At 37.6% G+C, this 12,773-nt stretch overlaps 1 protein-coding gene across 2 annotated transcripts in view; it reads left to right on the top strand.

The window, feature by feature from the left end:
* Window positions 1-12,773, top strand: part of PGAP1 (post-GPI attachment to proteins inositol deacylase 1) — a 35,076-nt gene that overhangs the window by 7,893 nt on the left and 14,410 nt on the right. Inside the window, exons 5-19 of one of the 2 annotated variants that reach the window (XM_033064694.1) lie at window positions 665-825; window positions 2,392-2,444; window positions 2,621-2,687; window positions 3,727-3,832; window positions 5,427-5,482; window positions 5,582-5,665; window positions 7,012-7,061; window positions 8,566-8,617; window positions 8,827-8,904; window positions 9,834-9,909; window positions 10,187-10,260; window positions 10,347-10,398; window positions 11,082-11,148; window positions 12,020-12,128; window positions 12,473-12,511. In XM_033064694.1, coding sequence (XP_032920585.1) covers window positions 665-825; window positions 2,392-2,444; window positions 2,621-2,687; window positions 3,727-3,832; window positions 5,427-5,482; window positions 5,582-5,665; window positions 7,012-7,061; window positions 8,566-8,617; window positions 8,827-8,904; window positions 9,834-9,909; window positions 10,187-10,260; window positions 10,347-10,398; window positions 11,082-11,148; window positions 12,020-12,128; window positions 12,473-12,511 — 1,124 coding nt within the window. Of the gene's footprint in view, window positions 1-664; window positions 826-2,391; window positions 2,445-2,620; window positions 2,688-3,726; window positions 3,833-5,426; window positions 5,483-5,581; window positions 5,666-7,011; window positions 7,062-8,565; window positions 8,618-8,826; window positions 8,905-9,833; window positions 9,910-10,186; window positions 10,261-10,346; window positions 10,399-11,081; window positions 11,149-12,019; window positions 12,129-12,472; window positions 12,512-12,773 lie in introns of those variants that run through there. The other variant, XM_033064695.1, reaches the window with a different exon arrangement.

The following is a 12,773-nucleotide window of genomic DNA, read 5'->3' as shown; positions in this document are numbered from 1 at the left end:
ATTTCTTTGTTGATCCTTTCAAGCTTTATGGGGAGATTCTTGGAAATCAACAGCAAAATGTGCTGCTTTATTTACTGTAATGAATCTGTTCCTTTGTTACTCAGGTAGTTGAGGGTGCCAGGATTCTCAGAGAAAGTCAAGTGTCATGTAAATTAAACTATACTGATTAAATATATGTTTAGTGATAATTGTGTTGCTACATGTAGATACTGAGGGAATTGGTGAAGGAAAGGGAACAGACATTAATTTTCATTATTCTCTGTGACACCCAAGAGGAATGGATTATCTTTAGCTGCTGGATTTGATTTATTGTGCTTGTATTAATTCTCCATTCTACAATTGATTTCAGTGCAATGCTTCTTCCTTACTGACTGTTTCTGGACTTCAAGTAAATCTGTGTCTGTCCTTCAAATAAACCTATGGATTGCTACTCTAACAATATATGTGCTCAGCTGATACAGAAAATGTATCTGACTTTCCTAACTGCTACCTCCTTGGGTTAAAACAATAATTTTCCTCTCTTACATGAATCAAGTGATAATCAGAGCTCAGGTATCTCCAGGGGGGCCTACAGAAACTTGTAGTTAATGTTTATGTAGCTTTTTCTTTTGTATATCAAATGGGCTTATGGGAAAATTGTGATTGATTGTAATATATTTTATAGATTTTTATACAGCTGTAAACAATCATTGGATTCTAAAGGCCCAAGATTTAAGAAATTTAACTACCCTTTCTGTGGCGGGAGGATTCAGAGATTACCAAGTTCGTTCAGGACTGGCTTTTCTACCAAGATTGAGTCAACATGACAGTGCCTTATCTGTTGTGGTAAAAAAGCAAACTGTTTTTTTTGGTTTTGCATGGAACATGTGTTAGATAGTTATTTATGTAATGCATGTATCAGTGTCTATATGGGCAGCATAGTGTAAATAAATATGGAAATAGTGCATGTTAAAACACTGAATGGATACTGTGTGGTTGTAAAATCATCAGCAGTTGATGTAGTTTAACTGAGCCTCCACTGGAGGGGTATGTGTGGCACTGATTGGCGTCATCTATCACTTGCTACTGTTTCTTCTTACCACCTGCTTGCACTTCTTCAGTTCCAGATCTCAGGTTTTATTTCTCTGTGTTCTTGCAAGAGATGTGTATATGGAGAAAGGTGAATGTGCAGTATAGAAGTAGAGTGCTACATTATAAAAGAGAGCTCTGGCATGGCACCTTCTTTTTGTATTTGTTGTTTTGCAAAGAATTTAGGAATAGAAAGGATGTAGAGGCTCATCAGGTCAATTTTTCTGCTTTTTGAGGGATCTATCCTTTCAAAATTCATCAAGGGTCATCAGAAAGTATTTAGATTGTGTTTAGATTTGTTGTTCCATCCCCTCTCCATCAACTTGTTCCCTACATGGAGAGGCTAGAAAGCACTCACAAGGAGGGGGGAAATTTGTAATTTGCAACTTCCATGTACTGCAGAAGCCAGTTTCTAATGCCTTTCTGTTTAAAATGTTATATGAAATAGCTGTCATTCCCTTGGTGTTTGCCTCCCTGTGTGTTGTACAGAAAGCTGTCTATAAATAGGCTCAGCTCAGATCCTGCTAGGCTAAGAGGATTAACTCTGCATTCCCTTTGTCCTAGTAACCCTTCTCTGCATCTGCTCCACTTTCATTTCTCTTGAGTGTTGGTGACTAGAATTTTGCAAGAGATTTCCTTAGTAGTGGTACCAGTTATTTCTGGTTTTTGTTTGTTTTGTTTTGGAGGATGTGTTGTGGTTGTTATTGTTCCATTTGGTTTTTTCCTTCCCAATGATGCATTAATAGTTCATAGTTTATTTGATTCATGTTGAGCAATAGGTTGATGAGCTCTATTTGTGAGAAGTGTTTTTGATATTGTTAGTCCCTGAAATGTAATACATGAAATCCATTTAAAGCAAGCAATAGCTTCAGACTGTCCAGTTCTTTCTCTGTGGTGTTCTGATGGCTCTTTCTGTTGAGGACACCCTTGGTTTCTCAACAACAGCTTTCATGGGCATGCTGCTATTTTCGTGTGCCAGGATCAGTTATTAAAATAGTAAGATTAGTCATAGAAGCAGTCTTTGAAGAAATTTTTGGTAAGTTTCCTCCACTCCATTTTCTGCCCTTTCACCATTAGTCTCTGCTATCTAACATAGATAATTTGGTAATTTTGTTTTATAGTTTTCATCTTGCACAGCTTCAGCGCTTGCAAGATTGGTGACTGAAGAAGTCATTGTACCCTAAGCCCTGAAACTCTTTAGTATAAAGGCTGTTCTTTTTAATAATTGTGCAAATATGTTTATGTAAGGCAGGGAAAGGTTTCCATATAATTTTAGAATGTTGAGTACTAACAAAAGTTTAACCTTTTTCTTCTCCTGAGCAGAGCTCAGCTGTGCCTAGAGCTTGGGCCTCAACTGACCATCTCTCCATAGTGTGGTAAGATAATGGAACAAAGGTTAATTGACTGACTGTGCATAGCTCTCTTCTCTACTGTTACCACTTTCCACCATAATTTAACTTCCGTTTAGTACTATAGTGAAGTCTCTTCTGACCACTTTTATCATCCTGGATCTTTCCTTTCTAGATTTAATTTTACTTATTCTGTCTTCTAGGTGCAAAGAACTGATCCTGGCTACTATTAGAGCTTTTTTTGATCTCATAGATGAAAACACAAGGCAGGTCTGTATCTCTGTGTCTTTTCCCATCACAGTTTCTTCTTCCAACCCAGAATTGTTTAATCAGGAAAAGTATCTTCCTGTTTTACAGAAAGCTCTTTTTTTGATTATTCTAAGTCACGCTGAGAAAACAGTTTCCTTTTTGTACCAGTCACTGAAAAATCCCTGTGTGTTATTTGACTAGAGTCAAAAATAACAAGGTGTTAGTTCAGTTTTCATTATTGACTGCTTGATGCTTTATAGCTGAGCTGTGGGCTGAACATTTCTTCATAAAGCAGCAGGTTCAGTTGACCTTGCACCAGGATAAGCAAATTTTGCACGATCTGTAGCTGTGGATTTGACCTCTTGATGTGCACATAAGAGCAGAGCCCAAGACACAGAAGAGGAAGGATTTCAGGTGTTCCTTTTGAGGCTGTTTGGGACAGACTCCTCTAGTTTTTCATGTGTGATTTCATTTTAATGTGTGATTCAGAGAGACAAAAAGAGTAGAAGAGTTGTTCTGCAGCACTGACTGTGCTAGAGGGTAAAACTTTTCAGAAATCAGTTGTAATGGCCATAGCTTTGGGAAGAGGAATAGATAAAAATTAGTCTTGGAAGGCTTATTTGGAAGAAAGGAAAACCAAACCAATCAAACAAACAAAAATCCCAACCCCAAACAAAAGTGAATCCCAGTGTAGCTATACAGCTGGATATGTGAACTTGGATTAGCCTAAATGTGAGAATTTTTCTTAAGCTCTGCCTAAGTGTCATTTCGGGGAGAATGAATGTGTGTCTGTAAAGAAAGTTTAATGGAATGGTTTCCTGGTGTTATCAGTGGGTGAGAATGTAAAACTTCTGAAAGTTTTGGCTGTGCTTTATAATGTGTAGATTTTCTGTATTGCACTGATTGACTATTGATGGCACTTCAGAGTATTGAATTCAGAACAGAAAGGGCTCGGTGACTTCTAACAATCCACCAACAAAACTGTGTTGCTAGCTGTGATAATGAGATGGTCTTAAATCACACACATTGGTAAAAAATTGATAATGTGCTCTTGTTTTAGATAACTGAGGATCCAAAGAAGAGAATGTCTGTACTGAATCACCACTTTGTGAGACACCCTGCAAAGATGTTTGAGGAAAATCCTGAAGCTTTTACAAACCTCACAGGTGTGCAGCAGTTTTTTTTTCAGTAGGATTCCGTGATATTCCTTTGTTAATGATTGATCTTCTCAGTAACAAAGTTTCAGAGTACACTTTGTCCTCCTTCAGATGTACTAAAACAATATACAGGTTATAGACCTAAACAATCTGCTTTTATTTGGTTTTGATATTAAAGTGGTTAACAAGGATATGTCACTTTTATATAGCTTGGATTCTAAGGAGTTGTGTTTACACCAGGTTGTCCAGTTGGGGAATTGCTGGATGTCAGTCTTATCTACAGTGGCTGCAAGAGGGATTGGATGGGTGTTGCAGAGCCATTGTGGTAGTTTTGTGCTACTTATGGAAATCCTGAATATTCAGATCAATCACTTCCTTTTTCCCATGACATGGCAGGGTGAAAGTAACCATTCACTAAGGGTATCCTTGTAAAGTTCCTTCCTAAGGATGCAGAGTTAAAAGTGAGAGATTTTGACTGCATAGAGTCTCAAGGACTAAACACAACTTTTGTAGGGCACAGCTTTATTTTACTGAAGTGGGCTGAACCATTTTATTCAAACCATTTTATTTTAGGAATTTTCTCAATGTAAGACACTGCTGAAGTACTAATGTAGCTTGTACTTTAGTGTCCAGTTTTGGGCACCCTCTTACATTTATGCATTGGCATCTCCCAAAATGAGTATGGAGCAAAAGATCACCAAAATGGGCAGTTCCTGGGGCACAGGAAATGGGGGAAGGAGGCTGAATGAACTGAGGAGTTTCACCCTAAAGAGAATGCTGAGGGGGTCATGTTGCTGTCTTCAACTACCTAATGAAGACTTGGAGAGAAGATGAAGTTAGACTTTTATCAGAGGTTCACAAATATAGCACAACTGGCAGTGGAAATTGTATTGTAACAAAAGACATTCTAATTAGGTATTAGGAAAAAAATGTGTCACCAGGAAGGTGGTCAAACACTAGATCAGGTGCCCAGAGAGGTTGTGAAACTGGTGTTTTGGGAGGGTTGCCTTTTTTTGTGTCAGTTTTTAGCAACAAGAAAAATTTGTTTAAATTGGATTTCTTTGTGTCTTCCTAATCGTGGTGACATCTTGACATTTAGCTGAATTTGTTTGTACTCTGATCTCTTCATTATTGTCTTACTCTTTTTCCCTAGCCATATCTTTAAGGTGCTCCTGGTTTTTTGTGTGTTACTCATTTGGCTGATGTTCTTCTGCTCAAGTTTCTGTATTAGCTTTCTTAAAAGGCTGACAGGAGCAGAGACTGGGGCTGTTTCTAATGTTACCTCATCCTTAATCAATCACCCTATAATTAAATTAATATAATTTGGTTTATTTGTTTTGTTGCCTTTATTTTGTTTCAAGTTTTGTGGGGTTTTTATTTTGCCATTGTTATTTAGTAACAGGATCCTAGGGCTTTATTGTTTCCTGTGTAACTGAGGATAACTGTTGCATGTAATTGTAAGCAGTAACAATTCTCAGTATTGGTTAAAGTGTACATCCATGTATAGATAGGAGATAAGACCTTGGTGATCAGTAAAATACAAGATTTTGGATGTAAGGACAATTGTTCCTGCAGTGCAGCATACTAACATATTTATTTTTAGGAGCTTTCATGTGGATTACAGTCAAAGGTTCAAAATGGACTTACTCAGTTTACAATGTAAGTAGTTTTTCCCCCCATTGTATTTTTATGGTTTTGTTTTGTTGTGGGGGGTTGTGTTTGGTTTTTTTAAACTAATGAGCTTTTCTTCTTTTTAAGGATTCTGATGGAAAATATTTTGCATTTCCTCTTGAAAGCCACAGAAAATCATACAGTCATGTTTACTGTGAAAATAGTATGTTGGTGAGAAAATACTTCTTTAATGTCTGGAGTTGGTTTATAAAGATGTGTTTTTAAAATTTCCATTTGCTGCAGCTTTAAGACAGCTAATGAGCAGCTGTTGAAATTGCTGCCATCCATTTACAATCACAGCCTAATGCATGTCAGAGGTACTACCTGTTTTAGCATGTCACACTCAGTATTCAGGATCTGAAACCTTCAGTGCCACCTGAACCTCAGATGTTTTCTTTGTCTCTTCTGGTTAGCTCTACATTATTGTATCCTTTAATTCAGTGCAGTTTTCTGTATTGATGATTTTGAAGGAAGATGTTTTTTTTAGTGCTGATGTGTTTTTGCCATACTTCTTGTTTGGGAAAGCTGTTTATAGGTTTGCTTTCCCATAATAAAATCTAAGTGAGCCTGAAAGCAACAGAGATCTTTCACTGAGCAGGGAAAGTGAATGGAAGACAGATGAGGAGGCAGCACCATCTCAGTTGTCTCCTATGGAGAGGAAACACCATAATGTGCATTTCTTGTATTTTTAGCTTGAGACATATGCATATTCAGCCAATTTTTTTTTTTATTTTTTTATGCAAGAATGAATTTAATCTCTTGGCAGACTGAAGATGGTTAAATGCACTTTTCAGAATCATGTATTTTACATTAGTGGCAAGAAAATTGAGATGCTTTCCTGTTTCATCCTGCCTGTCCCTGTTGCCACTTCTCCCCTTGCCAAGGGTGGCATTCATACCACCATGGTGAACCATAACTGTCTGTGCTTGGAGCTTTTCTGATTGTCCTTCTCAGGGGCACCTTCAGTGTTTACATGTATGCTGTGATCTTAGCTGTGCTTTGATAGGATGATTTTTGCCCTTTTTATGATGTCTGAAACACAGGCCTAGTACAGCTTTAGAGGAGGAGGGAGGTACAAAACAAGTGTCTGAGGGCTGCCTCAGTATCACTTCAGAACACTTAAATTCTCAAGGGACAGAGCAGTAAAACATTAAATATCTAAAGTATTCCTCTACTGCTTAAAAGAGTACATTGAGATTTTTTTTTTTACTTAGGAGAGATTAAACATGATATGTAAGATGGATATTTTTAAAGAGAAATTCTGAAAGCTTGTTTGCTTAATCTTTTATTTATTCATACAAAGGGTGGCAAATTGAAGTTATTTTAAATGGTTCCTAGAAACCCTCACCATTCACTCTGAAGCTTCACCTTTCCTATAATTGCAAGATTATGATATCAGTCCTTGAATTATCATCAGCTTTAACCCCTGCACTGTTTGAAGTAGTCAGTATTTTTAATATATTTACAAAAGCAATCACACATAGGTAATGTAGTATTTTATGGTATTGCCTTTACAGGACACAAGTAGCTGGATTTATGGCTGCATGAACAGTAATTCATCAATGTGGTGAGTATGAACAGTTCCTGTTCTTTATTTAAAAGGGTTTTGTGAGACTGTGCTTGAATGTAAAGCATATAAATTATCCTTGCTAGGGAAGGATTGGGAAGTGAAATTGTTATTGTAAATAATTCATGCTTTCTATATCAGCAGGAAAGCAGGAAAGGATAGCTTTTCTTAAAATAGGTGATATTCTTCTTCATGGAGCTATATTTTTGATCTTCATAGCAAGAGCTGGAGAGGGACCTTTCACAAGGGCATGAGGTGACAGAGCAAGGGGCAGTGTCTTTGACAGGGCAGGTGTAGATTGGATATTAGGGAGTTGTTCACTGTGAGCAGCTCCCCCATAGAGGCTGTGGATGTCCCATCCCTGGAGATGTTCCAAGTTGGAAGGGGTCCTGGGTAACCTAGTTTGGTAGAGGGTGTCCCTGGCCATGGCAGAGCTGTTGGAACTAGATGGTTTTTAATGTCCTTTTCAACCCAAACCACTCTGTGGTCCTGTGTCTTTAGAATCCTGTGACAAAAGACATTAAATGTCACACAGAGCCTTCAAAAGAGTGGATTAAAGCATCTCTTTCTTATTTCAAAATTGCTACTGTCACATGAAAAATATTTGGAAGGATGGGTGGTTTAGTGGTTATTTGTTATGACAGTCATTACAAAATGGATTTAAAACATTGTCTTAGCTTACATTTGTAAAATAAACTAAATTCAATCTCCCTTCAAATTAGGGAAAGCTTCCAGGGAAAATTGAATTAGCAGAGTGTTTATCTGTTCTGGGATCACTGAGGTGTACAGCCAGAGTCTTGCCTCCAGCAGATAGCCAGATGTCACAATTACTTTTTCCTGATCCAAGAAGTTGGCCGTTACTCCTTTGTGTAACCTTTGATAAGCATGAAGTGCACATTAGCCTAGTTCAGGACTGCTACTTAAACTCATCTAAAAATAGTGGGTTTGCTGTGGACTGTGTCCTGAGGTCATGAACACTATTTAGAGGAACAGCAGTATCCTGGCATTCAAAAAATCAAAACTTGGAGTGACCACATTGATGTGTTGCAGTTCAGTGTGTGGATACATTTTAAAGCTGCTGCAAACTCTTTAACAGCTATCAATTTTTAAAATTTTTTGGTCTATTTTAGATACATCCATAGGAAAATCCGTGCTTTTAAGTTTAACAGATGCTAATAAAACCGCATGATAATTCAATGGTAGTGCAGTTTTAGCTCATGAAAGTTTTCATTTTGTATCTGAAGTTGCCTGGCTAATGTGTGCTCAGGTTTCTGTATGAGAGAGTGGGAACTTTGCTTGGCTTGGTTTTGCACAAACAAGATTTACACTCTCTGGAATTACTGTAGTTTGATAAATTACTGTGGTAGCAGTACACCCAAATTTCTTCTCAATTTAAAATGTTAATTCAGAGAGAGAGAGAGAAGCTGGTATATTAATCCACTGCCATAATACTGAGCCTGCATGATGAATATGCTCATCCTTTAATGTGCATGAATTTTTACAGCCTGGAAGCTGCTGATTTATCCTGGAGAGCTGAGTTGCTTCCAACCACCAAGGTAAGTGTGTACCTAACTTGCACGAGGGAGAGGTGCTTCAGGGGCTGGTGCAAGTCAGAGGGGAAGGAGCATTGTTTGGAGCATTGTAACAGCTTGTATTCCACAGGAAGAGGGTACAAGAGGTGGACAACTGGCAAGGGGAAAGCTAAGGGACATGTTCATAATGGCTTTTCTACTTCTTTAGTTTTCTTTTTTCCTTCCTTTTTAAGGTTGTAATGCTGAAACTTCCGGACTATCCTTCTTTGTCCCACATTGTCATTCAGGTACCACCTGCAGTTGGCAATAAGGTAAAAAAATATGACATTCAGGAATTGTTTGCTTAGTGTATTCATAACTTTCAGGTGCTATGATAGGAGGAAAAGTATAATAAGTATATTAAATATGTGCTAAGTTACTTTGAGAAACCATAGACACGCTGTAGTGTGGTTAGAAAGTGACTTTTGTTAGCTTCTGTAAGATCAGAAACACTTTTGATAAAATACCAAACAACAAGGTGTGAATAGCACTTGAAACTACAAAGCCACAGTTTTCAAATCAGTTCTTAGAGTTCTTGTTGGAGATTCTAATAGGAATCTTCCTTATTTTTCTTAATACTTTGATTGTTTTCCTGAGTGTTCATACCTTTGAACAGTCATTTCTCTTACCCAGGGTAGTAGAGAATATAGATAATTGAAGGCACCACACCTGGATTCTGGGAAGCATAGGTCACGTAGCTCTGCAAGCTCTTAAACCACAAATGATGTAGTAGACTGAGTTGTGCAGAGTTTAACAGTTTGAATCTCACAAATGAGGTGAATAACTTTGCATCAAGGGCTCTCAGGATCCAGTAAGGGACATTTGAAGGCTTAGTGTGTTACCCATCTGGGTCTGGCAGACCTTTCCAGTTAGTACTGGAAATGACAGAATACTGAATTAGAATTTCCAGTCTAATCAGATCTGACACTGCTTTCTGTGACACAAATACTGTCTCTGAGTCTGTGATAGAATAATCCATGATCCAAGAAACTATTCACAGCACAAGTGAGTGTGATGTTCTTCTCTGAGTGTATCTTCAGATAGTTGTGACAGAGGCATTTTGCAGTGAAATTAGTAATGCGCAATGTTCAGGGTAAGCAAAGACAGAGGAGAGATCACTTGGGAAATGTAATTTGGCAAATATGAAGGCTTTCTAGTCTTGTGCTTGGTTTAGATCTGCTTTTAATATCCTCAATTGCAGTATACTTTGGGCTGTGAATTCTTCAAAGAGGATTCCAGAACAGTACAGCTCCCTGTAACACACCTCTTTTCATTTGGTAAGTATAGCATACTGCTTTTGGAAAAAATGGAAAGCTAATATAACTAACCTTTGGGTAATAAATTTGCCTAGAAATGTCAAGTCAGGAGGTTTTTGGGGGTTGTTTTTCACTAAAGCTAACATTGCTTTTGTTAGTAACAAAGAAATAAGAGACATGGGGGTTTAGACTAATAGATATGAAAATATGTAATTCTCCTGGGAAAGAAATAATCTGAAAATGTAGTGAGTTCTCAGATCATTTTAATTAATAAGTGAAAATATTACATCCTTTACAGGACTTTCTTCAAGCAAAATTCTATTAAATTCAACTGGATTAATTTATAATGTACAGCTCCAGCACTTCAACCAAGTAAGAATGCTACAAAGGTTTTTAAGGTAATGTAACCACTGTTTGTCTGGAGAAAAGTGAGTGACTTTTGTTTTTTTGTGTTCTAGATATATCAAGCTTTCAAAATTTATATAGACAGCCACTGCCAGTCACCCAAAGGTAAATAGAAGTCTTCTAAAGTACACATTTCTAAAACAAATGGTTGCAAATTTGTAGAAACTAGTGTTCCCATTCAGTGGAGTTTAGGCAATGCTGTTATAATCTCTGCAAATGTGTCTGCTCTCTCTCACTTCCTCCTTTAAAAGAAATGGATCAGCGAAAATGAGGAATTAGTCCCTTAATGTTTATTTTTACTCCCCAGCAAAGGGAAGTTGAATTTCCCTTATATCAGGATTCTGCCTTATATTGAAAGTGTTTCTTGAGAAAAACACATTTGGCTAGGATTTTTATTTGCTGATAATGGAACTCAAATTTGAATGCTGAAGCTTAAGCAGGATGGGTTACTCAAGGACCCTATTTAAAAAAAAAGTGATGGATTTTATTAGACTGAGGTTTTGTTTCATATTGAAAAGCAGAACTCTTCTCATAACTGTTCTTCCTTTAAACATTTATGTCTCACTGTCTTGTCTTGTAACAGCCTGAGTTTAAAAATGTCATTTTTGTTGGCTGCTAACTGCTCTGATCTGCATTGCAATGTCAGTTGCAACGTAACTGCAAGCCCAGTGATTTCTGTGTAGTTATCTGTGTGCCACCTTTGTTTTATTGGCCCTGTAGCTTTTAGAGGCAGTTGGCACATCTGGTTCTTAATGAAGTTTATATTTTTTAATGCTGTTCCATTTCAGAAAGAAAACCTAGTGTTTACAGACTTCATATCCCCTGGTCATATGAAGACTCAATAACTGTAGCGAAGTAAGGATTTAACAATTAATAACTTCTTGATATGTTTTTTGAAGAATATTTGTATCCTGTTGTGGTAATACTTCTGATGTTAGACAGTTTCTTCAGTCTTAAGTGTTTGACTTCTGCATCTTTTCCTCATTTACATTTCTGCCCTTGTTGACTAAGTTGTTTGGACTTTTCCTAGAATATGAATACCTACTAATTGTTTGCTTAATGATTCTCACCAATTTTCTTGAAAATTGGAAGTCAGATATGCTGGTCTGAAGTTCTCAGGATAATCATCGATCCCCTCATGAGTGGAGAACAGTGCCTGCTCTGGATGCTGGCTTCCTCCTGGAAGCCAGGGTTTGGGTCACACAGCAACCCTATGTTTGCTTCAGCTGCATAGTCCTAACAAAATCAAATTATACAGCTTGAAATATATTTGTCACTTATGCAGTTGAACAACCAGACTGTATTTAGATGGTAGGAAATCTGTATTTCTAGCTTATTTTAGAAGTCTTAAGAATACCTCACAATTTCCAACCCTGTGTTTTCCAGCAGCATAATACTTGCAGGAAACTGAGTTGTGTTCTTGAGGATCTGTTCTTCCCACCCTGGCACTCAGCATATTTACATGCTCTATGAGGCAGTGTGTTCACTGCATTTGTCTTGTTTCCTTAGTGCCATGTCCCTCAGTAGTTCAGAAGAGAGGGAATTGAGGATGTTATGTAGTTGTTTGTGACAGGATAAACAAGTTCCTTTCTCCGTTTTGCTCACAGCTTGTGGTGACACTTGGTGTGGTAGATCTGCTTTGTGTGCACTTGTAGAAGACTGAGATAGGTTTGGTTTTTCTGCTTGGTTACAAGGACAGCAGTGACCATGTAACTTGGTGTTTCAGAGTTCCATCCCTTGCTGAGATTTCTGCCAAACTGCACATTGCTCAGCCTCACGATGACAGCAGCCTTCCACAGTTAATCATCTACTCTTCCCCAGACTGTCAGTATGAAGTGAGTAAACAGTTTTATTTTATAGCTAGTTTGCATTGCTGGATAATTTTTGCATAATTTGGTCTTTTAAACCATAACTAATTAATCTGAGTAAATACTAAGCAAATCTAAAGGTGGGCTGTTCAGCCTTTTTGACATTTAGTGTGCGTTACAAGTATTTTGCAACAGATGGGTTAGTATTGAAAGTTGGACTCTAAAGCATTTGCTTTTAATTGTCAATAGTAAAGTGTTGTACTTTTTAGTTGTGGGATTGATGTATTCTAAAACTTGAGTTTGCTTCTTAAAAATTGAAGTATTTTGTCCTTACGCTTACCATTGTATGAAGCAATATATTTTTTTTCAAGGTAATTCTCAAGACATCACTTATACAGGTTCTTGGGCAGGTAAGAAAACCTAATACTAAATCGTTGTGGTTTTTTTTAATGTCAGTAGCATCTATAGAAATTTTTACTTCCTCCCTTCCTTACTGTGGCACTTCAGACTCCTTCTTGTTGCCAAGAGGAGCACTGTTCAGTGATCATTTTGCACCATTGTCCCTTGGCAAGGATCCCTCCTGGATGAGTGTCAGGCCCTGGTCCTTAGAGGAGCAGAAAAGCTCTCTAGCTCTAAAGAGCTTCTGTAAATGTGGAGCATGTGGCTTTGTGG

Source organism: Catharus ustulatus, chromosome 7, assembly GCF_009819885.2.
Source record: "Catharus ustulatus isolate bCatUst1 chromosome 7, bCatUst1.pri.v2, whole genome shotgun sequence".
Taxonomy (NCBI): Eukaryota; Metazoa; Chordata; class Aves; order Passeriformes; family Turdidae; genus Catharus; species Catharus ustulatus.
The sequence above is the reverse complement of the archived record's forward strand: the minus strand, read 5'-3'. Positions and strand labels throughout refer to the sequence as shown.